The sequence below is a fragment of the Nanorana parkeri genome, unplaced genomic scaffold (assembly GCF_000935625.1).
Source record: "Nanorana parkeri isolate BGI_ZX_2015 unplaced genomic scaffold, ASM93562v1 scaffold55, whole genome shotgun sequence".
Taxonomy (NCBI): Eukaryota; Metazoa; Chordata; class Amphibia; order Anura; family Dicroglossidae; genus Nanorana; species Nanorana parkeri.
The window spans coordinates 348,737-375,016 of record NW_017306323.1 but is presented as its reverse complement, the minus strand read 5'-3'; the positions used below and the strand labels follow the sequence as shown (position 1 = coordinate 375,016).

Below are 26,280 nucleotides of genomic sequence, written 5' to 3'. Positions count from 1 at the left end.
CATCTTTAGTAGAGAGCACACACAGCCTCTGACCATCTCTAGTAGAGAGCACACACAGCCTCTGACCATCTCTAGTAGAGAGCACACACAGCCTCTGACCATCTTTAGTAGAGAGCACACACAGCCTCTGACCATCTTTAGTAGAGAGCACACACAGCCTCGGACCATCTCTTGTATAGCGCACACAGCCTCTGACCATCTCTTCTATAGTGCACACAGCCCCTGACCATCTCTTGTATGTTATTATTTTTTATTACATGCATTTATATAGCGCCGACAATTTACGCAGCACTTTACATAGTTGCACATTCACATCAGTCCCTACGCTCAAGAAGCTTACAATCTAAGGTCCCTATCTCACATGTATACATAGAGGGCCAATTTAGGAGCCAATTAATCTACCAGCATGTCTTTGGAGTATAGTATAGCGCACGCGGCCTCTGACCATCCCTTGGATAGCGCACGCGGCCTCTGACCATCCCTTGGATAGCGCACGCGGCCTCTGACCACCCCTTGGATAGCGCACGCGGCCTCTGACCACCCCTTGGATAGCGCACGCGGCCTCTGACCATCTCTTCTTTCAGGGTCTATGACAGTTTTCTGCATCATTACCTTCACTGATTATTATGTGGCTCTTTGGTGATTTCAAGGGCCGTACTTGAGACCCCTGTATCAAGAAAGTTAACCAATACTAAACTAAATGCTAGATTCAAAGCAGGCACAGAATTATAATAGTGAATGAATGAAGTGTGAATGGCCAAAGTGTATGTCAAGCTAAAATCCTATTGGATTGCAGACTTTCACAAATAATAATGGGCCATGTAAGAGTCAGTCAATCTTAGATGGACATAAAGCAATTATTAACCTGTGCACTAAAGAAAGAGGTTTCGGCATGTAGCCACCCAAACCAAAAGTGAATGATAGCCGCTCATTACACAAAAGGTGCCTTTTTTGACAAGTGCCAGCTATATTACATGGAAAGCATGTATAAGGCCACAATCTGATACAAAATACTCAATTTGCAGCCTTTTAAATGAACATTTCACTGAAAACTATTCAACATTTTGTAAACATGACATGATGTAGCCTGCCCCTTGCATTACCACAGCAATTTTTGTATTTCTAAGTCCCACCATAACATAGTTGTATTACCTGTTTATCCTGCCAGTATAGCTGTTATTTTTCCACTTCCTGGACCAGAGTGACAATGCCGTTTGTTCTGCAGTGAATTCACTGCATTTGGCACCCTGTAGACATGCTAGTCTTAGATGGATATGTACTTTTTACATTGACATTAAGAAAAAACAAATCTTTTTATTTCAGGTAGGGAGATGTGCAAGATTGTTCTACATGGCACTGGCACGGTTTAGACAAAGCCACAATAATCTATTAATAATTTTGCACCCTTCCTGTGTCTGCTATTTCCATCCAGGCTGATTGCCCTAATAAAATAAGATTTGACTGCCAGGTGTAGCAGCCATGGAACCGAAATGAACGGTGTAAACTTACTGTATTTGCAAATAGTGAGGCTACAAAGGAATAATCATACCATAGAATAAAATCTTTAGTTACGTATAATAATGTATTCTAGGGCCAAACATATTAAACATTTTCTAAAAACAAACTAATCACTGCAGCTATATTTACTGTCTGCTGTTTAACAAAAAAAATAAGAAAAAAAAAAAAAAAGTGTGTGCATTACAGAAGAACTCCAGGCAGATTTTTTTTTTATCAACCCTTGGAGTGAGGGGGTTGCCCAACTACCCCCGCGCTGCTCATTTTTGTCTAGGTGCATAAAAAAAAGAAGCCCCCTAAACCGTGGAGCCGGCTTGTTCTTAGACCGGTCCTTCCAGCCTCTCTCCCACTCCGCTGCAGCGGTCTAAGGTGCCTTAAATCATCACGGTCTATACACAGTGTATTGGAACATTCCAATGCTGCAGTGTAGGAGCAGACAGGCTTCATAGTCCAGAGAAGCCGGCGGCAAGCTCTGAGGTTCGGCCGAGTAACTTTTTTTTTTTATCACCTAGATAAAAAGGAGCACTTAACCCTTGTAGTGCTGGGGAAGCCCCACTGCAAAGGTTAAGGGAAAACTTTGGAGTTCTTCTAAATCAATCAACAGCATTTGTGTCCTTATTTAGTCCGTTGGAGTTGTTGCTTTAGTGTTTTACCAATTATAATCAGCAAAGAAAAAGTAACGTGTGAACTATATCTGTGCAGGTATGAACGCCGCAAAACAATTCCATTTAAGGTATTGTAACCAAATTGTTCACCCTATCTCTTAATTCATTCATGTCTGAGTCACAGGTCCATCAGCTGGGACTCAAGTTCAATCAATCAGTTACCAATATGTACGTTCGCCCCGTTTATGGCACCTAAATACTTGACTTAGTTTGTTTTGTGATCAACATGCACTAGGAAACACCCTTCATGTTCAATCCATAATAGACTGCATAGCAGAAAATCAGATTTACATACGTAGACAAATGCAGTATGGAGGGAGGGGGGGGGAGAGAGAGGGAGAGTGAGTGAGAGTGTATATAAGCACCACAAATGAAACCCAACAGACAGCTCAATGTACGGTATAATATGCTCAATGAGTTTTAACATATCAGAAAAGACAGACTTAGATTGGGTATACAAGGTTAGAATTTAGAACAAATCAAACTGTTTTCGGAACGTTCGTTCAACTTTCTAATTATTGATGTGGTGAAAATTGATGAACGCAATAATGAAAAATTCTAAGGTCATGTTGGAAAATGTTTCTCAATCAAATGGAACTAACGGTGAATGTGGTTTTCGCTCAGAAAAGTCCATTCTTTCCCAAATCAAATGTTAAATAAAAACAAAAATCAAACGAAATTGAATACGCCTCTGATGGTATTATCGAACATTCTGATGGGATTTTATTTTTATGAATGTTCATGTGAAAATCTACCCCTGTATACCCTACTTTAGTGTTGCAGACATCAATACCAAACATTATTCAATAACTTAAATTGAATGTTTGGTAATATTTGAAGTAAACTATTAAGTGCTGTTTGTATTCAAGATGGACCCATATAGAACGTATGGCTATCTTACCTTTTTTTTCTCCTGTGAATGGCACATAGTCCTCCCTGTCCTTCTGTGCAAGTGCATCCTTTTCCAAAAAATCCAACAGACCATCCCTATCAAAAGCACCTGTGGCTTGCTTTTCTGTCTGGTCCTTCTGTCGATATCCTGCTGGCAGCAGTGCATTCTGTTACGTAAAAAATCCATTAGTTGATGTTCATGGTTTCTGGATACAACCAAATGAATTTTAAAAAGCACTTTATGCAAAACATAGGTTAAAACACATTTATCAACCACCAATTTTAGCACATTGTAGTTATCCACTATAACGCAGATGGAAATTCAGAAACTACTTTTGTCATGGCTGCCTTCAGGGAAGTAGGAAAAAAAAAAATTGGCAGGGAAGATGACAAGATTTTCTTCTCATTGACAGTGAACTGGGAGTCCTGTAAAGAATGGGTGTCATCTTTCCGTGTACAGGGTTTGTTTTTTAACTGCATCTATGGAGAATCTTTGCATGCCGAATTTTTGCATGCCGAGAGGGGTCTCTCTCTAAAAGAGGAACTTTATGCACAAGGGCATATTTCTGAAGACTAAGCGGCCTTTTGGCACCTTGGGTAATTTTGCACTCTGAAGGTTTTTTAATGATGGGTTCTCTAAAAAAAAAAAAAATACACATGTGCCCTACTTCCAGTTTGTGTGGCCCTACCACCACTATGTTCTGCTGGACCTGCTCATCCTGTAATACCGCCACTTGCAGTATCAAGGCCTCTCATTTTAGACCTGCCTTTGATTGTAGTATTTTTTGGGAGGTGAATAAATGCCTAGCTTTTACTAAAGGCTATAGAGATAGTGTGTGATTGTGGGGTGCTTTAGTAAAAAAAAAAAAAAAAAAAACAACAAAGGGGGAGGAGGAAGGAGCCCATGACTGAAAATAGTAGGAGGTCCTGTAATCTGAAATGCCCCATCCACCTGTCCTGATGAGACCCATAGGCTACGCATGACAAGCCAGGAAACTAGCAACCTATAAAAAAGAAAATGACCACTCCCATTTTTCTATTATAACAGGTTAACTTTAAATTATCTCTTCAAATGAACAGGCAATTCAGACATCCAAGAAAACTCTGATTTGAAAGGAAAAAAAAAAGCTATTTGCCGAAGCAAAAACAGTCAAAAGCTGAGACATTATTTGTATTATTACAGTTTACACCGCTCTTTAAAAAATAGAGACTCAGCTACAGCCCTTTGGGGATCTCTTGGGTTTATGTTAACATGGCACAGTCTAAAGGCACTCAATGTATCCCTCACTTCTACCGTATGACAAACGTTACAATTGACATTCCCTTACAAATTAGTAACCTCCTCCTTGACCTGATGGGGGATCCAACGAACTCCTTCGTATGATCAACTGTATTAGGTGAACTATCCCAAGTTATTCTCATATCCTAATTTGTTATTGTCCTCTTGGGAGAAACATTCCTTGTCCTGGCTGGGAAGGGTCACAGCTGTTAAAATGTCACTACTGCCTAAATTTCTGTACCATGTGAGAGTTTTGCCTGTTCCAATCCCTACCTTCAGATTGCGTGCTCTGCAAAGGCAAATACTGCAATTTGTCTGGGCGGGGTTCCTTTCCGAGAGTATCCCACTCTATTCTTTATTGAACTAAACGACAGGGTGGACTGGGTCTTCCCTGGTTCCAAAAATATTTTCAGGCTGCTCAGTTAGCTCCTTTGGTGTACTGGTACAGGGAAATCAGAGATGTCTTTAAGGGTCTTTTTTGGAGACTTACTTATGTTCCATTATAGCACCTTCTAATCTCCTCTGGTTACCCTCGAAGCTTAGAAAAGGTGGTAACTTGCCCAATCACTAAACATGTCTTACGGATTTGGGATGGGCTGCAACGTTCCCTGAAGTGAATGTCCCCTAATGCTCCACTGATGTCGATTTTGGGCAATCTGTTATTTTTGCCGGGATACTTTAATCCTATTGCTTTTCGGAAAGGGCACTCTCGTTCACTATACCTAGTTAAGCATTTTGGACTTGGTATTCTATTTTTTCAAATCCTCCAAGACAAACAAATTAGCTTTCAGTTCTTACAAATGAAACATTTCCTGCAAAGATTGATAGGATCACATATGGCTTTATCCTCAACTTCTTTTGAGCGCTTCTCATATGCAGGGACACTCGGGGTCCTGGAATTATCTCTACTCTGTATGCCTTATTGTTGGATAAACTTCACAGCGTGCCTCCATTGTATGCCCAGAAGTTAGAACGGGACTTTGGTCAATCTATAGATGAAGATACCTGTGGGCAGATTTGTTCCACTACCTCCAAAAGCTCTGCAAATGTTCAAGCGGTGGAGGCTAAATTATAAAGTACTGTTTAGGTGGTATTTTGTGCCCTACAAATATCCAGGGCTATTCCTTCCTATTCTCCTTATTGTTTCTGGGGCTGCTGGAAAGAAGGTTCTTTTTACACATCTGGTGGAATTGCCTCAAGGCCAAACGATTTTGGTGTAGAGTTTACCGATTTTTGTACACTGTAACGGGCAGGACTTTCCTTAAGGATCCCCCTAGAGGCATTGTTGAATAAGAAGCCGGAGGCATGTACTCATCGCCAATTTCGGTTGATAACTTTTATTCTTACAGAATCTAAGAGGATCATTGCGAAGGCTTGGAAGTCACCCAACATACCCTTTGGGGAAGCCAAACAGTTTTTCAAAAAACAAAACCTGCGAGACTAACAGCGTTTCAGAGCAACACATTATCTAAATTTCTGAACTTGTGGAAGCCCTGGATTGAAATCATACCTCCCTCCCTCCTTTCATATGGATTCCTTAACTATCCAACATTGACACTGCGTGGTTTTGCTGATTTAGACATGCGTTTTCTCTCTACTTTTTGACCTTTGTACCTCTCATTGCTTATATTCTCTCTTTCCTTTTTTTCCCCCCATCTTTTTCATCTATAGGGCTTCGAGACCATTGGGGATATTTACCTAAAGTTGGGTGATTTTGATTGTTATGGTTACTGCAGTGATGCATCGAGACGGTTGTGTTATCTAACATGCTTTGACTCATATTATCATGTCTAAGTTCTTTCATTGTATTTGCTATACTTCCATTTATTGTACTTATATATTGTACTTTGTTTGTTTCAATAAAAAGTATTGAACAGAAAAAAAACAAAAAAGGACAGTACAGTTACAATACCATTTAAGACCAGAGGGTTTGGAGGGCCCTGCTTGCGATAGCTTAAAAACTAAAAGGGAGGGACAAGTGATACAAAAAGGTAGCAACATTGTGGGGATGAGCTGATGGAGAAAATAAAAGTTCAGTTCTTAGGTAAAGGTAGGATAAGCTTCCTTGAAGAGATGATTTTTCAGGCATCATCTACTGGTGGACAGAGATAGGTGAACAGACTGAGGTAGAGTGTTCCAGTAGAGAGAGTAGAGAATTCCTGAAGGCGAACATGAGTGGAGATAACAAGGAAGTGAGAGAGCAAGAGGTACTGAGGAACAAAGAGGATGGTATGGGTGATATTTTAAGATGAGGCTCGTAGTCGTTGTTAGTATTTTGAATTTTATTATTTGGGCAAGCAGAAGCCAGTGCAGGGATTGGTAAAGAGATGTGGCAGACAATGAGCAGTTGGGCAAGGTAGAGGAGTGGCAGCAGCATTCATGATAGACTGAAAAGGGGATAGCCTGTGCAGAGGTAGGCCAACGAGGAAGCAGTTACAATAGTCGAGGTGAGAGATAACGAGAGAATTAACAGCTTAGTTGTGTCTTTGGATAATAAGGGCCGTATTTTGGAAAATGTTATGAAGATGAGGGCGGCAAGCACTGTAACTTTGCAGTTACGGGGCTTGCTGCATGCTGCTTATCAGAATGGAGGTCTTGCATATTCCTATTAGGTAAGCAATAAAGGTATTACAATAAACCACCAGTATATTCTGATAATCTGGGAAACTGCAAGCTAAAGTAACAAAACATATTAAGATGAAAAGAGTTTCTCCAAGCACATGATAAATGGTGGCTTCAAACAGCAAGACTTTTCGTGTACTTTCTTGCCTGAAGCCCCGGAGCTCTAAGAACAGACCCTGGGGAGGGACTATTGCTCTACACGAAATGCAAAACAGAAGCCAAACAGAAACTAGTTCATACACAGGAGCTCTGAAGACAGGAGTCAGAATATTATGGGAACATAGGGGAAAAGGAGAGAAGACAGAACTAATCTCCAAGTGTGCTGTACTGAAGGGATTGAAGGATTAATTAGACTGCTTTCCAAAAATTGTTATAAAATTTTAAGCTCCTGTGAGAACAATCATAAGTGTCAAATTAATTAAACCATAAGGTCACAGATTTGAAAATGCTTATATATGTAAAATATTAGTCTTTCACTAAAATGTATTAGTTCCCATAAACTCTGCTTTATCTGGGACAGGCTACTCTTCAGCAAGCTGTCCCCATCCATTTTAACTAGCAAAAGTGTGCCATTTCACAACAGGTAAGGTTGGGGAGATTACAAACATTCGTGAAGAACCGTTTATGGATGCAGTATGTGTAAGACAGTAGTGAGAGGAATATGAGAGGAGGCAGTATATGCAGGAGAAATTTGTGTAACTATGTGCAGAAGAAGAGTGCAGAGGGTATGATAGCAGGTATGTGCAGGAGAGGAATTCAGAGAGTATGACAGTGGGCAGTATGTACAAGAGAGGAGTGTGAATAGTATGATAGTAAGCAGTATGCACCCAACAGTATGTACACCGCACTGGGCGTTATGTGCAGAGGGCTGCTCCAAAGTATGAAAATCTTACCTTGCAGCACACAGTCCCCTGCATGCAACACCTAGCTTCCAGGCACTGATGAAAGGAAGAGATGCGACTCGAGCTATACACTGTTCCGGTCGCATCACCAGAACCTTTCTTACTATGCTCCAGTCAGAAATGTGTTGTATTTTTTTTTTAAAGAGTACAAGAAATTCTGTGATTGGGAGAAGAGAGAGGGTGCATTCCCACCCCTCTCTCTCCTCCTCCAATCATAAAATGTCTTGTAGTCTTCAAAAAATATACACAAGACATTTTGCGAATGGAGGATAGTAAAAAGTGACAGGTGATCTCACCAGTGTCCGGAGACTGGAGTGCTGCACAGCTCGAAAGAATAGCTAAAGGTAATGAGATAATGTTTTATTTGAAAATGTAGAATGTTGTCCCTGGATTCAGTCAGGGAGTGTACAAATTTTAAAATGTATAGTTATACTTCAATATTCTGCTTGGGAAGAAAATAAAAATAATCTACAATTGCAACAGAATATATTTAATATAAAAAAATAAAAAAAAAACACCCAGAGCAGTAAGAGGCAAAATATTTAGAATAGTATGTACTTGCAACTAGTTTCTTGTCTTCTCTAAAGACACCCAGTAACAAAAGTGACTTTTTATTGTCAAGAATTTCCCTGTAAAGAATTCGTTTCTTTGATGATTTGCCTTGATTATTAACTATGAAGTGTTATCAGTGCTTAGCAAATAGAATTTATTTTCCCTTTTACAGTGTTTCATTCTTATCTGTGTACCACGCCTTCCTTTGTTGACAGCCCTTTCCTAATACCAGTGGTTGGGTCATTACCACTCTAGCATTCAAAAACAGGAAGGAACATTTGCAATTACGTTTTCATGTGCCTCTTTAATGGATCAAAATATCTATAAATATATCATTTCAATAAATATAAATATTTGAAAGCCCTCTGGGTTAATGTAAACCCCTCTAGGTGATGGCTGAACTAAACAAAATTCTAAATGCCCTTTTACTTATTTAAAGCTACAGTCATGTGACGCTCCAGAGTGTTCTGCCCTCTTCTGCTCACTTACGGCAGGTTTTTCCTTTGTGTGACCACATCACTACCTGCAAGGCACTTCCCATTGGCTGTCCAGTGATGGGATCCTCTTGAGATCCAGAAGAAGAGACGCCCCAGCTTGAGGGGACAGTAGGGGCCTGGGCCAACAATGAACAATCTGTAGCACTGGGTTAACCATCTCATGAAACTGGAAACAAACCCTCCAGGGACATTGATAGCGTACTTAGGCAAGTACAACTCCCTTGATCAGGAAAGAACAGGGGTGGGAAGAGGTTCCTTTATTGCCCGGTATAGGGCTTCAACAGTATGCTTCATACTTTTTCAGTGTTATAACATTAACTTTGCTTCCTGAGAAATAGATACAATTTTGTTTTTTTTAAAAGAAAATTAAGCTTGCATATGATTTCACAAGATTTATTGGTTGGACACCATTTCTGTCCCTGCTGTAGTGGAGCTTCTACACCAGTACTTCTGGCCTATTTCAATAAAATAACATAGACGTGTTGAAACCTTTAGCAGCCAATCAGAATGCATCTTACCCAATATGACTGCAGAAAGTAAAACCCGATTGGTTGTTATAGATGACTGCACTTTACACATTACCATGGGCCCATACAATGTGAAGCAAAGCCTAGTAAACAGCTTGATTAGCAACCTAAGATAACATCATAATTGTTCTCACCTCTGGATCAAGCTCTTCCAGGACATTTTCAAGTTGTTTTAGATCAGCTTCGGAGAGATTGCCAAGCAGCTCATCTTCATCCATGTCCCTGTACTTGTCACGAAATGCTGTGGTCATGGCTTCAGCTAATCTGCCAAGTGTCCCCAACACCTGACCAAGTTTATCACCGTCTTGTTAATGGAGCTATTGCTCTATAAAAATAAAAAAAAGTGAATAAATAAAATGTTATTTGTTTAGGACCTCACTAAACACGACTGTAGAAGTGGCAGTGACATAAATGTTAGCTTGCTTACGTGCCGTGAGATAAATCCTTAACAGTTTTTTTTTTATTGTTCTACTACATGTTCCCAAAAAAATAAAATTGCTATTTTGCAGACACTTCACACCGCTAGTTAAAGCTTCATCATCTGTTAACAATGCAGTTCTGGATAAATCCTCCCACATAGGCATCGGGCGTTCGGGCCCGGGTTCGAGCATTGTACCGCACACTGCCGGAGCAGTCACTGTATGTGTTTTTTCTTTTAACTTTATTGGTAGTGTACAATGTGTGCTGCCGTGCAGTGACCTGCTGTGGCATCCACTGCGCTGTGATAACACACAGCATGTTTTTATTATTTCCCAGTACAGCATACCCCCCATCACACCCGCATTGTGGTATTAACAGGACACAGAGAAAACAATGTTTTTCTGTGTTTCCCTAGCAGTGACATGCCTTAACTGGGTTCAGTAAAAGGCAGATCACTGCTGTATGTATGAACGGGCCCCTAATTAAAAGAATAGAGCAAAAGGAACGCCTCCATAGTGTAAAACAGATTTAATAAAAAAAAGGTAAAAGACAGCTGGAAATGTACTTACAAAACGACTTGAAAAAAACGAGCATTGAATAAAACGGTCTCAAGTGGATCAAGATGGACAAACGAAAGAAATCGGAAAGAGTAAGTGTTCAAGCCAGGGCCATATGGACACTGATCTTCCTCCGGTTGACGCGTTTCAGAGGTTAAACCTCTTTCCTCAGAAGAGGTTCTGAGGACCTCTTGATCCACTTGAGACCGTTTTATTCAATGCTCGTTTTTTTTTTACAAGTCGTTTATAAGTACATTTGCAGCTGTATTTTACCTTTATTAAATTGGTTTTATGGAGGCGCTCCTTTTGCTCTGTTCTTTTAGATAACCGGTTTACCCTGACTGAGGAGCTGCCCCTGTGTGTTTGAAGCTGGATTCGAGAGTGTCACGGTTTTTCTTTTGGCGCCAGTGATTTTCTCATCTACATTTCATTCATGGGCCCTTAAGCCTGACTGCATTACAGTATTAAAAATGCATGGTTCAATTGGGCTTCAACATACCATCTGGGATTGCCCAAGCATGCATATAAAATGGAGAAAAGCAGAGTGAAAGTGCGCACATACTCTTAGAGAAACATCCAAAATTTACAGGAAAAAACAACTGGCCAATTCTTTGAGAACAATTGGCAGATAACCATCTTTTATATACAAGTGCCTTTGGATCTAGAGGATTTATTCTGCAAGCCAACAATAAATTAGATCCATCTGTACACAACTAATAAGTGGTACCATGTTAAACATTGCTTTTCATTCATTATTCATTCACCATTTTTAAAATCAATGTTTATGGCCTTCAAAGCATTGGAAGCTACTAGCTAAGCATTATTAGAACAAGATGCATTATTTCTTACCGATAGGAAGATGATACATTAGACAGTGGCAAAGAAGATTTTGTATACTGCACATGCAACGTCAGTGTTGTTTGCCCCTGTGAAGACCAGTCACGGTATGATCATATGGTACTTTCACACGAGGGAATACCAACAACTACACCTGGCCATTTTACACCCTTTTACGCAAGTAACCAACTATTAGTAGGTCACCCGCTGCTCTATAACCACAAATCCTAATCCTTGCCATATCACTGGCTAAACTAATTACTTGGATATAATGGCATGATAAATATACTGGCTGACAATCACATCTTTTTACAGTATGCAATAACCTGATATCACTGCCGGTCCACCAATACTAGCACAATGAGACTCTGGCAATATATAGTACATCGGTCTGTAGACTGTGAGAATTTGGATAACCTGAATACCAAAAGTGTCCAAACCTTCATGTGAAATGGTAAAACCTTTACTTGATGCAATAGTGAAAGAGAAATCCTACAAAATCTTTATTAATCCAACTCTTCTCAGCTCAAAACAACACATTGTACACATATAAAAGGATCAGCTAATTATAAGAGCAATGCTTCATAAGGTTTGAACAACTTTGTTTCTAAGTATGGAAGCCATATTTGCTCAGTACATATGCAGGCTCTTTCCTCCAAGGGCAGATTTAAGCCACAACTAACTCCACCCAGTGTCATTCAACTGACGATAGCTAGAACGTTACTGGTCAGTAGGGGCTCTGCCATTTGACAGCTTAATAGCAATGGGTGGGCCAGCGTGTAATTCTGACACCCTATGGATATCGTTGGGCTAGGATGCAATGGTCTCCACACCAATACAAGAATTGTTTAGAAAAGGAACACAGGTACCACGCGGTGCTTGCACTTCAGCATTGTTGCTGCCTTAGAATCACATAAAATAACAAGATAGTACCTACCCAGAGAGTACCTACCCAGAGAGCCTTATCCTTAACAACAATCATTAAAATATCAGATGGTTATTCTTCCAGTGTATGATTGATAATAAAAGAAAGATTACACTTTCCTCTCACTGAAGAACTAAAGCAACACTGAGGCCTTGTTCACATCAAGCGTGTTCGGGGAGCAGAGCAGTTACAGAACGTATCAAAACTGCGTCCAATGTATTCCAATGGTATTTTGGGCTCTAGTGCACAACGCAGCATTCAGTTCCAGAGCATGAAAAAAAACTGCAGCAAGCCCTATTTTACATGCTCTGGAATGCATGCAAACGCATCAAAAACGCATGCAAACGTCCTGGAACGCACTAAAAGCCCATTCTAAACTAAAACCAAAAACGGCCCGGAACGCATGAAAAACGCGGCACAACCCACAGCACTGCGTGTGCAAAAACTCATGCAGATCTGGTCTGCATTTGGTGTGAACAAGCCCTTACTATCCATTCATCATTAGGACTGCTATACAGTATATCTGCAATAACTAGCAAAGAATACAATATGAGACTGATTAATCATAAGAAATAAATATAGATTAAAATTAAAACCTAAAAAAAATGTATTTCGAGCATTTGTTTTTCGAGGCGTTTCTAATTTTCTTTGAAGAAACACAGAAAAGTGAAGAATAAGAAGCTTGATAAATAACTTGCACAGCGATGGCGATAAAGTAAACCTTTATCTTCCGAAACAAGAGGGGGAGAGGGAGTTTTTCCGGTCCTCTAACACTGGAAACATTAAACAGTCATCAGCGCAGTATCAGGCTAGGAAACTTCTTCCTGTAACTAATAACAGAGTATACTGGAGCCAAGGACTAGTCTGTACAAACAACCTTGGTAATGTATTGTGCTGAGCAATCGGGAGCTCTAATTTTTTTCCCTTCTTCATTTGCATCTTATAAACCTTTACATAAAACATAACATAACCCTTGCATAAACCTTTATACGATTATATATTTGAAGCATGCTTGATAGCTAGAAGTCCTGCGAGTCAACAAATACACAAAAAAGAATATTTATACTGTCTTGCAATCTATGAATAGTTCTAGACCTTATTGTTGTTGCCTCTCATTTCATTCATGTAACAGTTAAAGTTTTCTTTTTCTCAGGATTCTCATGCAAAACACTCACACAAACACATTTACAAAACTATGAATCATCAACCACTTTTCATGCTGTTGAAATGTATCTCTATCTTGCGTAAATGAGATATGACAAGGATCGTAGCTTCCTGAACAGGGGGATGGCCAAGCTAGTAAGATGACAAAGCATCATGGACAATAAGACCATTGAAATAGCGTAGGCGGATGGTAAACATAGTCTCTGGGAAAGAAGCCTGTCTGCACTTGCGGAGGTGTTCAAGCATGTCAGAGCCTTCCTTTCCGGGAGCATTGTGAATCAAAGCCTACAACAGACACAAGTAGGCAGCAATACAGGTGCCGAAGGTCTGAAGGTACTGGACATTCTAAAAAAGGCCTAAAGGTTACCTACTCACCAAGAAAGTTTACACCCACCAAAACAATATACTCTCCCATGTCTGCCCATCAACAGACACATCTGTATCCAACAAGAGGATGATATTATTGTGAATCATTGTCCCAGCTTAGGTCTGACACTGCCATACACCGAGACACAACTGCTCAAAACCTGTCAAAATAATAGGCAGCTAAAAAGGTATGCAATAGCAGTTCCCAGGGATGCAGAGATTTCATATAGCATGGGTAGGTCTCTCAGAAGTAAACCCAAATCACTAAAATCTCCTATAACAGGGCTTTACAAATCTTAGGAGCCAGGTAGCCAATGCTGCTTAAAAATGACAGCTGGCGCCTAACTTTTGTGGTTTTTCTCTAGATGTCAATGGAGCTGGCTCCTAAAGAAACCCTGCCAGCTCCTTGATTGGACAGACTGGCTTCTGAATTCCATATTAGTTTATCCACCCCATCGTATAAGCTTTAATATGTTAAAAAACAATTTCAAGGATTGTTTTTAATCACTTTAAATTTGCAGCTTCTATTAAAATGATACCTGGTGATCCTACCGCGAGGGTCTTTTTTTAGACACCGTTAAAGGGTGACAATTGTCTCAAAATGGAGCTTTTGTGTTGTTACTCTATGGCATGTGCTCCCAGAAGAGACTACTCTAGTCACAATGACAAACACTGTGCAGGCAAGTTCTGACATCACCATCAGGAAGCTACACCTAAAAGATACTCTGCAAAGTAGGACAGGAAGTCAGAAGCTGAAGGTGAGCAGCAGCACCGAGATGCTGCTGATCACCTCATTTTATTCAAACATGGTGCCATTTTTATTAACAAATGGTAACTGTTTATTATACGCAACACTTTAAACAATATAAATGTCATCCAGATAGCGTTTAGATCTATCTTATATCTCAAGTATAAAAACTGAGCAGAACCAAAAAAGGTCGCTGGCAGGCAGGGATCCTGAGCAAAACAGCAAGCAGTGTTTGGGGGGGATCCTGAAAAAAGTACCAAATCCCAGCTGTACACTTAGGATGAGAAGATATCAGTATCCACTCTGTACAATGTGGCCTGCATTTTATAGTCCATTCCAGTGTGGTGTCCCACAGAGATTGCTCTGCTTAAAGTATATATCAAGGCAAAAATATATGCAGTAATCTCTGCAACACATGCACATCTGACCATGTTTTATCCCTTATCCCCTTAGCGCCAGCAAGCCTTTTAATGGGTTCTTTATGCTGGAGGCTGGTAGGTGGGCTCACAATCATGTGATCACTGCTATATTTAACAGACCAAAAGGTAGCAAATAAGAGAAGTTCATTGTTAGGGTTTACATACACTTAAAAGGAGATCTGAGGTGAGTGATTTTCACTCAGCCTCATAGTTCTAGCCGACCTGTGACAATGAAACTGTCGCAGGTCGGCTCAGTAGAGGAAGTGAGCGAACACATACCGGCGCTCGCTCACTTCTTGATCCTGTATCGGCAGAGAGCGGCGACAGGGGAGGGACTGGATTCCCCCCTCCCTTGTCCGATCCTCCAGCGCTGACTGGCGAACGGACGGGGGAGTGGGCGGGTACAGCTGGCTCTGCCTCTAGATAGGCAGAGCCAGCTGTCACTCACGCAGCTGGGTGGATCCAGACATAATTGTCAGGATCCGTTCCGGCTGCGGCGTCCCAGTATACCGCTAGCTGTAGCTCGCGGTATACCGAGCTGTGGGTGATGGGAGGACGCTAGTTTGTGTCCTCCCGTTACCCTTAGGAGAACTATGGGGAAAAGCCCTAAGCCCATAGTTCTCCTTTAAATATAGCAAAGAGAATTCTGTGATTGGAGAAGAGGTTGGTCACATGCTTGACAGGCCCACAAAACATATTGCACTGCTTTATAAATGTGTTTTTTTTTTATTGGTATTAAAAGGAGAACTATGAGATGAGTGATTTCCACTCACCTCATAGTTCTAAGCCGACCTGTGACAATGAGACTGTCACAGGTTGGCTCAGTAGATCGGGAGGTGAGCGAACACATACCGGGTTCCCTCCTCTCTCGATCCTGTCACGGCTCTCTGACATGACAGGGGGAGGGGTTGGATTCCCCTCTCCCCGCTCCGATCTGCCAGCGTTGACTGGCGGAACGGACGGGGGAGGGGGCGGGTACAGCTGGCTCTGCCTCTAGGTAGGCAGAGCCAGCTGTCACTCACGCAGCTGGGCGGATCCCGTCATCTAAGTCGGGATCCGCTCCAGGTGCGGCGTCTCAGTATACCGCGAGCTGTAGCTCGCGGTATACTGAGCTTAGGGTAACGGGAGGACGCTAGTTTGAGTCCTCCCGTTACCCTAAGGAGAACTATGGGGAAAAACACTGACCCCATAGTTCTCCTTTAAAGTAGCAGTAGGGCCTTACTGATGCTTTTTAAATGGTCCGCTAAGTGTTTCTTTTTACTGTATTTGTGTCAAATGAGATTCTTCCTTTTTCTGTGAATACCACTGCAACCAAAACTTTAAAGGAGGTTTAACCAAACGGATGAACGCACCAGCATGATACCTTGACCCATTCCATACATTTGGACCCATGCAGCTAAATGAAGCAGCTAAAACCAAGAGGAACTAGGAGCAATTAACTTGTTTGGAGAAGTAAAATTCAGTCCTCTATTTCCAGTCACGTAAATCACTAGTGGGACATAACCGGAATAAGGAGTATACAAACTGATATTAATCCACATTCCAGCATCTGTCTTGGTCAGCTCAGAAATATTTCCAGCTGTTATAAAGAAAACGTCAAATTATTTTAGGAATGGAGGAACTGGGGCCACCAATGTCCCTAGGGTCAAAACTAGGACATTGGCTACCATAGCAAGGCTCCAAATACAGTAGTGTGCAATGTTATTCCTAATGAAAATCATGCAAATGCTAGTGAAATCAAGTTTAATGGACCTTGTTGTAGTCATTTTTAAGTTTCCTTCGGAATGAGCTGGTACTCAGAGTGCTAGCTCTAATATCCAGATTTAGGGTAGCTCTATTGCCTTGCAGGATCTCCCTTGAGCAACCCTTACGTGTGCGCTCCCGAGACTACAGCTCTACGCTAAAGTCGACAGACAGCTAGCCACCTCTGTAAACCATAGTAGTACTGCTGCACCCACCAGCTCTCAGATTGACAGTCGGTTTCTCTCCTGCATGCGTGATATGCACAGTACTTGCCTGCCAACAGGAAGTTCAGGGAAGAGTGGTGGCAAGTCATATAGCGGGGATCATTTTTGGATAGCATGAAAAAAAGTTTGAGAGTAAACGAAGATAAAAAAAGTTAGTATTGATCTAAAGGGAACCAGGAAATAATAGGCAAGGGTGTAATACTACTTTAAAGCAGGGGTAAACAAATTAATCTGGAAGCAAGCAGGATTTTTTTTAGAAGCCAGCCCCATGGATAACACCTAGATAAAAACCTAAAAAGTTAGGTGCCAGCTGTAATTTTTAAGGAGCATTGGCTACGACTCCTGGCATTTGTCCAGCCCTGCTTTAAAGTAACCCTGCCACAAACCTAGGTAATACAAAGTAAGAATTTAGGAAAGTGCTTAACCCCTTTTCTGGTGACGTACACTGTACGTCGTCAGTCACGAAGGGGTTAATATTATATGAATATGATAATCCTTTGTGAAACTGGTCGCAGGCAGAGATATGGGCAGCTCCGTTATAAAAGTCATGTCATGTCAGCTAGCATCCCCAGCACCTTTGCTCACATTCAGGTGCTGGCTGGGGAATCTCCTGGCAGGCAGCCGAATGGGGCTGGGGATGCATAACTGGTTGCTAGGATGCCAGACACCCAGTATCCTGGCAACCAATAAATGGGAAGCTCTCATAATAATGGCAGAATCCTAGTAAATAAATGCCCCACTGTGAGCCCTGGAGTCTCTCTCTGTACAGCACTAATTATTTTTGAATCTGTCCCAGTCATAGCGACAGATCCTTAAAAGTGGTGCAATTAAGAATCTTAATGTCTCCTAAGTGCCAGTAAAGCTACGCAAACTTGGGACAGGGCTTTTTCATATTTAGTGCAGGACCTTTCAAAGGTCCATACCGCCATAAAGTGTTGCTAAGCCTTTATTGAATTCCCCCCATAGAGTCTGATGGATGCGTACTGCATGGACGGCACAGACATGAACAAAGTAATAGGAAACCTGAATTTGGAAAAAAACGAATGCTTCAATTCTGTTTTACTTAGGCTAGCAGAGCACTGTAAGTATTTTTTCGGTTTGAATGTAGTTGTACATTAATCACACACAGGAAGCATAAAATGCATTCACATGCTTTCAGTTCTAAAATGCCCAGTGGGGCACAGTACAGTGGCACAAAAAAGAACACTTGATTATATAAGATTATGATTATCTCCTACACACACACACAGGAGTTATCAACAGTTGCTGGAGGTAAATCGCCTATTTCCCTGGAGCCCTTCACGTCTGCCATGTCTACAGGAGATGCACTGCACACATAATAAAAAGAATTCTATTTCTTCAGCAGCACCTACTGAGTGACTGCCAAGCTCAGCAAAAGGCAAAAACACTGGGGCCCACTTTACATTCCTTGTGTGCATTAAAGAATATGTATACCCCAATAATGAACTCTTTCTATCAGCTCCATTTTAGTCGGTTAAATAAGCAATAGAAAACATTTTGTTATATCGGTTGTCAAGAGCAGAAATGCAAAGCTGTTCACTCTGCTTGTGATATCTCAAGGTGTCTAATCAGCCCTTCCCACTCTTATGTTGGACTACAAAACGATTCCTTCCTACGATGTGAAGATAAGTGGAGGAAGAGGGATCCTAAAGTTTAACAATAAGACAACTGGGCAAAGCTGACATAATTTCTTGTAATCCAGAAACGTTACTTGTTGGAAGGTAGTAGGAGAACATTGGATTTCTGAAAGGTGAACAGATATTGCTGTCCTTGCAGGGTAAAACATGGGAATATATGCATGTATTGCAGAAATATACTGCAAATGGTATCTGACATGACACACACTTTAAGCTTTAGAAAGCGACCGCCACTCCAGACTTCCGAATTGCCAGTCACAGAGATTAAGAGACATTTGATGACTTTTTCTGAGCTGACAAATGCAGTGAGTGCTCCAACACTGGCTGTATCTGTATCCTTCCACATGTACAAGAAAACAGGCAAATATTCTCTCCTTCTGTCATCTCTAAACAAGCACCTTGCAGCAAATTATGTGTTGAAAGCACTGGTTGTCACACAGAAAACTGCAGATCTTCCATGGGAAAAAAGGTCACACGCACACTGCTGAAATGACAAAAGATTTTAATGGCTCAATGAACTTTCTTAGCAACATAAAGGTCCTGTCATCATTGAGGATAATGCTTTTAAAGGGATCGGTAAAATATAAGGTTTACGTTTATGGAAAGTGGTACTAATGCCATGTATGCGATAATTCCTAAACTTGAGATAGTGAGTACTTTATTCACAGGGGTGTACATGGAGCAATTTAAGGGTAAATGCTACTAGAAGCTGCCTACTGTGTTCCTTCAACATATTCGCCAGTAAAGTCACCATAGTCTGATAGGCTACATAAGGCCTTCTCATAGGTCTCTTGAAGCCTCCTAAGGCCTTGTTCACACCAAGCGCGGAGCAGGTGCAGAGCAGAGCAGACCGGATCAAAACTGCGTCCAATGTATTCCAATGGTATTTTTAGCTCCAATTCACATCGCAGCGTGCAGGTCCAGAGCAGGTCCAGAGCAGGTCAAAAAACTGCAGCAGGCCCTATTTTACCTGCTCTGGAACACATGCAAATGCCTGGAACGCACTGAAAGCCCATGTTTTTTTTCCAAAAACGGCCCGGAACCGTCAAAAACGCGGCACAACCCACTGCACTGCGTGTGCAGAAACCTGAGTGGATCTGCTCTGCATTTGGTGTGAACAAGGCCTAAGGCTGGGTTCACACCTAGGCGTATCGAATATGCGCGTTTGTCGCACGTTTCGTGCCGCGCATTTTTACCGAGAGCCGCAGTAAAAACGCATGACAAACGCGCGTTGCCAAGGGCTACCTGGCTGTATCCCAATGGATATGCGCGGCAAATACGCCCCAAAGAAGCTCCTGTACTTCTTTGGGCATAGGGAGTTTTGCAGCGCGTTCCTACGCGCTGTAAAACGCCCAAGTGGGAACCATGCCCTTAGGCAATCATTGGTTTTCACATAGCGTAGGAACGCGCTGTAAAACAGCCAGGTGTGAACCAGGCCTAATTTAAAAAAAAAAAACACTGGTAAAACCTGATGAAGGGGATCCTTTGTGACCCCGAAACGTTCATTGTTTTTTACCACGATGCACGTCAATAAATAGACGTCAATAAATAGACGCACGTCAATAAATAGACGTAAATAGACGTAAAACCTGATGAAGGGGATCCTTAGATGCATAGATAAATAGATGCACGTCAATAAATAGACGTAAATAGACGTAAAACCTGATGGAGATCCTTTGTGACCCCGAAACGTTCGTTGTTTTTTACCATGATGCACGTCAATAAAATAGACGTATTTTGCAAATTTGGAGTGCCGATGCCTCTGCTTTAGCTTGTAATGTACAACACACACACCAAAAGCTCCATGTGCACCTGTGAATCTCACATTTTGTTTACTGCTTTGTATTGAGAATGTAGTCCATCACAGGAGCCACCTTGGAGCTGTGGCCACTTTATAACACACACAGGGACCATGGGGAACAAAAGTGTCAGCACCAATTCAGAGATTATTTGAGGATCTACAGCCGAGTGATACACAAATAAGATACATTTTTGCCAAAAGTAAAAAAGGTACTTGAATGAATTTACAGATTCATGCATAAACCCAGCAAGACTGGTTCTCTTAAAATGTTCCCACTTCTATCCAAAACAGAAATATAATAAAATATTAACATTCACGTTGTTCTTCTATCCCTTTGTGTAGCTCTAGCACAATATGCTGGCATTTAAAATATTACAATGAGAACATCAGCCCGGATGTCTATTGCTTATCCAGTAGCTACTTTTATGCACACAGCCCCAGGGAGACTTTGTTATTTGATCTGTTAAATCATTTCCTCGAACTACACTGCAAATGTATAGAGTGCTTTACAGATCAAAAGCAATCTACAAAAATCATTTTGTTTCATGTCTTCCATCTTACACATCCAGACAAGCTCAGCCATCAACTCTAGGTCCATGCGCATGGATCGCTGAAATGGCCCTGAGGCTAGGTTCACACCTTAGCGACTGAGCTGGTGAGCTGTTTTTGTGCGGTTGTCGCACGTTTCTGTTCGCATGATTTTGCTTTGAAAACCGCGCGGTTTTCAAAGCATAGAGATGTCTCTGGAATCAAAGTGCGCGACAACCGCCTGAAAATTGCTCCTGCACCTTTTTATGCGACAGGCGATTTCTACTGCGTCACAAAATCGCAAAGTTGTGAACAGCTTCCATAGACTTGAATGCAAATCTCTATTTTGCGTGATAAATCGCCTAGGTGTGAACCTAGCCTGAATAGGGGTTTACATAGATAGAGGTTTATGGATCCATGCTGATAGTTTTTGGCTCATCCTGACAGCTTGCTATAGCAGGAGAAAGCAAGAACAGACAAATGACATCCCTGTGCACATACTCCAGATGGTAAGGCATGCCATAATCCTTATCTTACCCTCTTCTCTATTTATCCAGGTGCTCACAATCACTAAGACAGAAAGTGACTGGAAATTTTAGAGTTGCCACCTCAAGATTAAAGGAGAACTATGGGGTTAGGGCTTTTCCCCATAGTTCTCCTTAGGGTAACGGGAGGACACAAACTAGCGTCCTCCCGTCACCCTAAGCTCAGTATACCACGAGCAAAAGTTTGCGGTATACTTAGACACCGCAGCTGAGGCGGATCCCGACAATTATGACTGGATCCACCCAGCTGCGTGAGTGACAGCTGGCTCTGCCTATCTAGAGGCAGAGCCAGCTGTACCCGCCCCCTCCCCCGTCTGTTCCTCCAGTCAGCACTGGAGGATCGGAGCGGGGAGGGGGGAATCCAGCCCCTCCATGTCACGGCAGAGAGCTGTGACAGGATCGAGAAGTGAGCGAACACCTGTATGTGTTCACTCACCTCCCGATCTACTGAGCCGACCTGTGACAGTCTCATTGTCACAGGTCGGCTAGAACTATGAGGTGAGTGGAAATCACTCACCTCATAGTTCTCCTTTAAATCCTCCAATAGAGAGGATTGGAGAATTTTATGAATGTTATTTAAATTAGAGAGATTTTCTCTCTTCCTGGTGCGTCTGCTGGAAGGATGTGAAGGGAAATCTCCCCAGTGGGACACAGGCAGCAAAATATATTCTGGCAGGGGTTGCAGGCCTTGTTCACACCTTGGTGTACTGGGAAAGCACGTCGCCTTTGCTTTTTCCGCCATGTGGCCCATTGATTTCAATGGGTGATGCACGTGAAACAAACGCAGGAAATTAGCTCATCCCTACGCATTTGTGCACATTTTCCTGACTGTATTTGGGGTGCCATTAGAAGCAATGGCACCACAAGCGCGTTGCTCGTTTATGACAGGTTTCATTTTACACCCATATTCAGGGTGTAACATGGAAGATGCTCACATTTTTTTTTTTTTTTTTTAAAAGGTGGGCTTTACCTTTACCCCTTCCCTACTCAATCCAAAACCATGTTTTGGCTTGGCATACACTTTAAAAGAGGTAGAACTGGGACACAACAGAACTGCCACCCAATGCCAGCAGTAACACTCAATATGAGGTCCAGGTTCATCAGGTCTCGAACTTGGCACTGGGACTAAGGCTGAATGTAAATACAGCAGGTAGTGGGCTGGTGCAATAGCCAGCCTGCTTTTGGCCATTTCAAACTGCAATAGCATTCTGGCTATTGCATGTGCCCACTGGTTGCTGTGCCCTCCCTCCAGCATGGAGAAGAGAGTAAAGGTGCCCATACACCTTACGATTATCGTACGATAATCGTATGCGATCGACTTTTCGTACGACAATCGTAACGTGTGAATAGAGTGCCCGACCGATAGTACTGTACAATCGTACGACTTTTGACGGTCAAGCATGTTTGAAAACTTTGGTTGATCGTACGATGTTCGCATGGTTGGTGGCGTTTCCGTCCGTCAAAAGTCTTACGATTAACACTGCGCATGCGCAAACGAAAATAATTGCGGTCAATTACCGCAAGTCGTCCAGGTGTTTTTTTCTAACTACCGCTGATTGAACCTTGCGATAATCGGGGCAGGATGGGGCCCGGAAAATCGTACGACGGTTCTATCATCGGACGAAAAGTTTCGTCCGATAATCGTAAGGTGTATGGGCACCTTTAGGGGAGCCAATCAACTAATCAATAATGAGAATAGTTGTCAACTATTCTCATTATCGATTAGTTAGTTGCTGCCCTTTATGACATGATCCTCATCAGTGCTGAGTGTAGGGCTGCAACAACTAATCGACATAATCGATTATTGAAAAAGTTGTCAACTTTTTCAATCATCGATTAATCGGCTTCCCATTGGTTTGCCCTGTTCACGGCTCCACACGCTGCGCGACACACCTCCTCTCCACCTCACGCTCGCCACTGCGGCCCGTATCCACGCTCCACACGCCGCAACTCTTCCCCTCCTCACGCTCACCGCCCGCATTCACGATCGGCACAGGGACACGGGGAGAAGAAGTAAAGAGGAGCAGTTGTGGGCGGATGACAGCCGCCGATAGACAGGCCGATCTCAGAAACAAGTTGCTGGAAGACTGCTCAGGTAAGCCTGCGCTTTCCCACACATGGTGCTCTATAATGTATTGCTGGGATTTGTATTCCTCTATAGCTGATGGTACATTGTGCTGTATATTATACATAGGAATACAAATCCCAGCAATACATTATACACTGTATGTATAATGTATTGCTGGGATTTGTTGTACTCCTCTATAGCTGGTGATATTCTGCATTGCGCTGTATAGAGGACTACAAGTCCCAGCAATAATACATTATACAGTGGAGCAATGCTGAATACCACCAGCAATAGTACATTATACAGCGCAATGCAGAATGCCTCCAGCTATTATGTACTATTGCTGGGATTTGTTGTATTCCTCTATAGCTGGTGGTATTCTGCATTGATTGCTGTATAATTTTACACTTTCCATTTCACTATATTGCACACCACACTATCTTTTTTTTTTACTTCCACCGCTCCAAGCTTGCTCCTGTGATGGACTACAACCTCAATACAAACTAGTAGTCCCATCACTGGAGCCATTTTTTAAACTTTATTTTATTGTTTATCCGATTAACCGATTAATCGAACTTAATAATCGGCTAACTAATCGATTTTGAAAATAATCGTTAGCTGCAGCTCTAGCTGAGTGCACTAAAAAAGAAAACCAATCATAAGTGCCCAAAGTTCAGCTTGAACCCTTTCGCTGCCAAGCCCTCCAGAACGCTTTTAACCTCAGCGTACCACACCATTTTTGCAATTTTTCCCATTGTTTTTATTTTCTACTGCTGCATTGCTAGCATTGGTAAAAGACCCCCCAAACCATATATTTTCTAAAAGCACAGACCCGGTAGAAAACATGGTGCTACTAAAAACATGGTGCGATAATTGCGCAAATGTTTGTCAAATCAATATTAAACCGATAAAAATTCAATTAAATTGATAAAAGCACACTAATATCAGTTCACAAAAAAATAACTGTTCCGACCAAATCTATAAGATAAAACCGTATTAAATAAATACTTGTTACTTTTAAATTGTACTTTTTTTTTTAAACTGTAAAAAAATTAAGTAACGCAAAACTGTAATTAAGCGACTTATGTTAAAAATCGTTTGTGCACTGTGTTGTTGTTTGTGTTCTGATAAAATTGTACAGGCGTACATTTAAAATCGCAACACAGCTTATGGCAATGCGTCACAAAGCTTTGCCATATGCTGTGATGCATTCTAACAACACACCGCAGCGGATGTGCATGGCGTGCACCACAATATGCACGTGCATGTTATCTGTGTGTGTGGTAGAGGGGGGGGGGATCCTCCCGCTCTGCCACCCCAAGCACTCTGCCACAGATGACAGAGCCACCGGCCAAAGAGAAAGTATCAGCGGTCGGCTCTGATCTGCTCACCGCTCGGCCATCCTGACAAGCGGCTCCCTCCTCCGACCCCACCCCCGCTGGCTATTTCTCCTGGGATACCCGCTGCCTCAGCCCACACAAGCGAAAGGGGAGCAGTGGGGATCCGAAGAGAAATAAATCCCAGGCCTGGAGCGGCTCCAGGCAGGAAGGAGAGGCTGCAGATACCATCCGCGGCAGTGCCGGCGAGGGGGGACCATTAACTTATAGCAGAACAGTTGTGTTCTGTGCTAACTAACCCTTACATGCATGCCAGCTCAAACTACAGTTGTCAACTCCCTGACTATGCAGTGTTAATAGATCAGATGATCAACTATACAGAACTACAAATCCATGGCAGGTAAGAACAAGTGTTCAATCAGCCGTTTGCCAATGGCTCCACTTTAAACTAAATCAAATAGTTGCTGACAAATCTATTCGTTCTGCTTATTCCCATTATCATTAGGGAAGACATGATCAAACGGACAAAAAAAAAAAAACGTCACTCAACTTGTCTGGATCTGTTGAATATACTCATAAAATGTAAACAAGATAGTTATAGAAGTATTTTATCTGAAGATCACCCAAGACATGCAACACTGTCTGTACAATGGCTCTGTACAGATCATATGTGTTCTGAACTACACCATGTTAGTTTTCATTTGTGAGGATATATAATCAAGGTGACCCACTGCTCTATAAACCGCCCTTAAAAGTGGTGGCAACGTTAGTTTATTTGGGCTTTTTCCCTTTCTGGTGATCCTGCCAGTAACACATGTTCTGACCTAGGGTGACAATGTTCACTCACCATACAATATGTATGAAACAGCAGCGGTGTTACTATAGTCCAGGACTACAGCAGGGTTGGATAAATTCCAGGAGCCTGGTAGCCAATGCTCCTTTAGGGCGCAATTGAGCAATGTCAACAAATGAATAGCAACGCAATGCACCTCCTGTACTGTTAAGACGCGAAAGGTGTGTTGCATGGTGCGGTGCATTGCACCAATGGGTATGGGCATGAAAATTAACAGCTGGCACCTAACTTTTGAGGTTTTCTATGGTTATTTCAATTGAACGGACTCCTAAACAAATCCTGCCGGCTTATGGATTGGACAGACTGGCTTCTGAATTCCATATAAATCTGTCCAGCCCTGGTCTACAGTATACCTTCCCCTCTTCTCATAACAGAGTGGAATGGGGTTATGTAGTCCACATAGTTAGCTGGTAATGGTGAGCATGGGCCTGCTGCCAATCTAGTTCACCTAAGCCCACTTAAAACAGTGACCGCCACTACGCCCCCCCCCCCACCCTCCTCCTGGGCCAATCAGTGGTGGCAGTTGCAACATTGTTTTTGGTGTGAACGGCCTCATATGGTTTCCCTTTCCCAATAAACGGCATGTTATAGATGTGAACCAGCCACATAGGACATAGGATCACAGACAAGTATGAAT

At 42.1% G+C, this 26,280-nt stretch overlaps 1 protein-coding gene across 2 annotated transcripts in view; it reads right to left on the bottom strand.

Annotated features, from left to right (window-relative positions):
* The window catches only part of LOC108804365 (tropomodulin-3-like), a 69,803-nt gene that overhangs the window by 31,709 nt on the left and 11,814 nt on the right, over window positions 1–26,280 (bottom strand). Inside the window, exons 2-3 of one of the 2 annotated variants that reach the window (XM_018576074.1) lie at window positions 9,585–9,775; window positions 3,082–3,238 (exon numbers count right to left, since the gene is read on the bottom strand). In XM_018576074.1, coding sequence (XP_018431576.1) covers window positions 3,082–3,238; window positions 9,585–9,701 — 274 coding nt within the window. In that variant the 5' untranslated portion in view covers window positions 9,702–9,775. Of the gene's footprint in view, window positions 1–3,081; window positions 3,239–9,584; window positions 9,776–26,280 lie in introns of those variants that run through there. The other variant, XM_018576076.1, reaches the window with a different exon arrangement.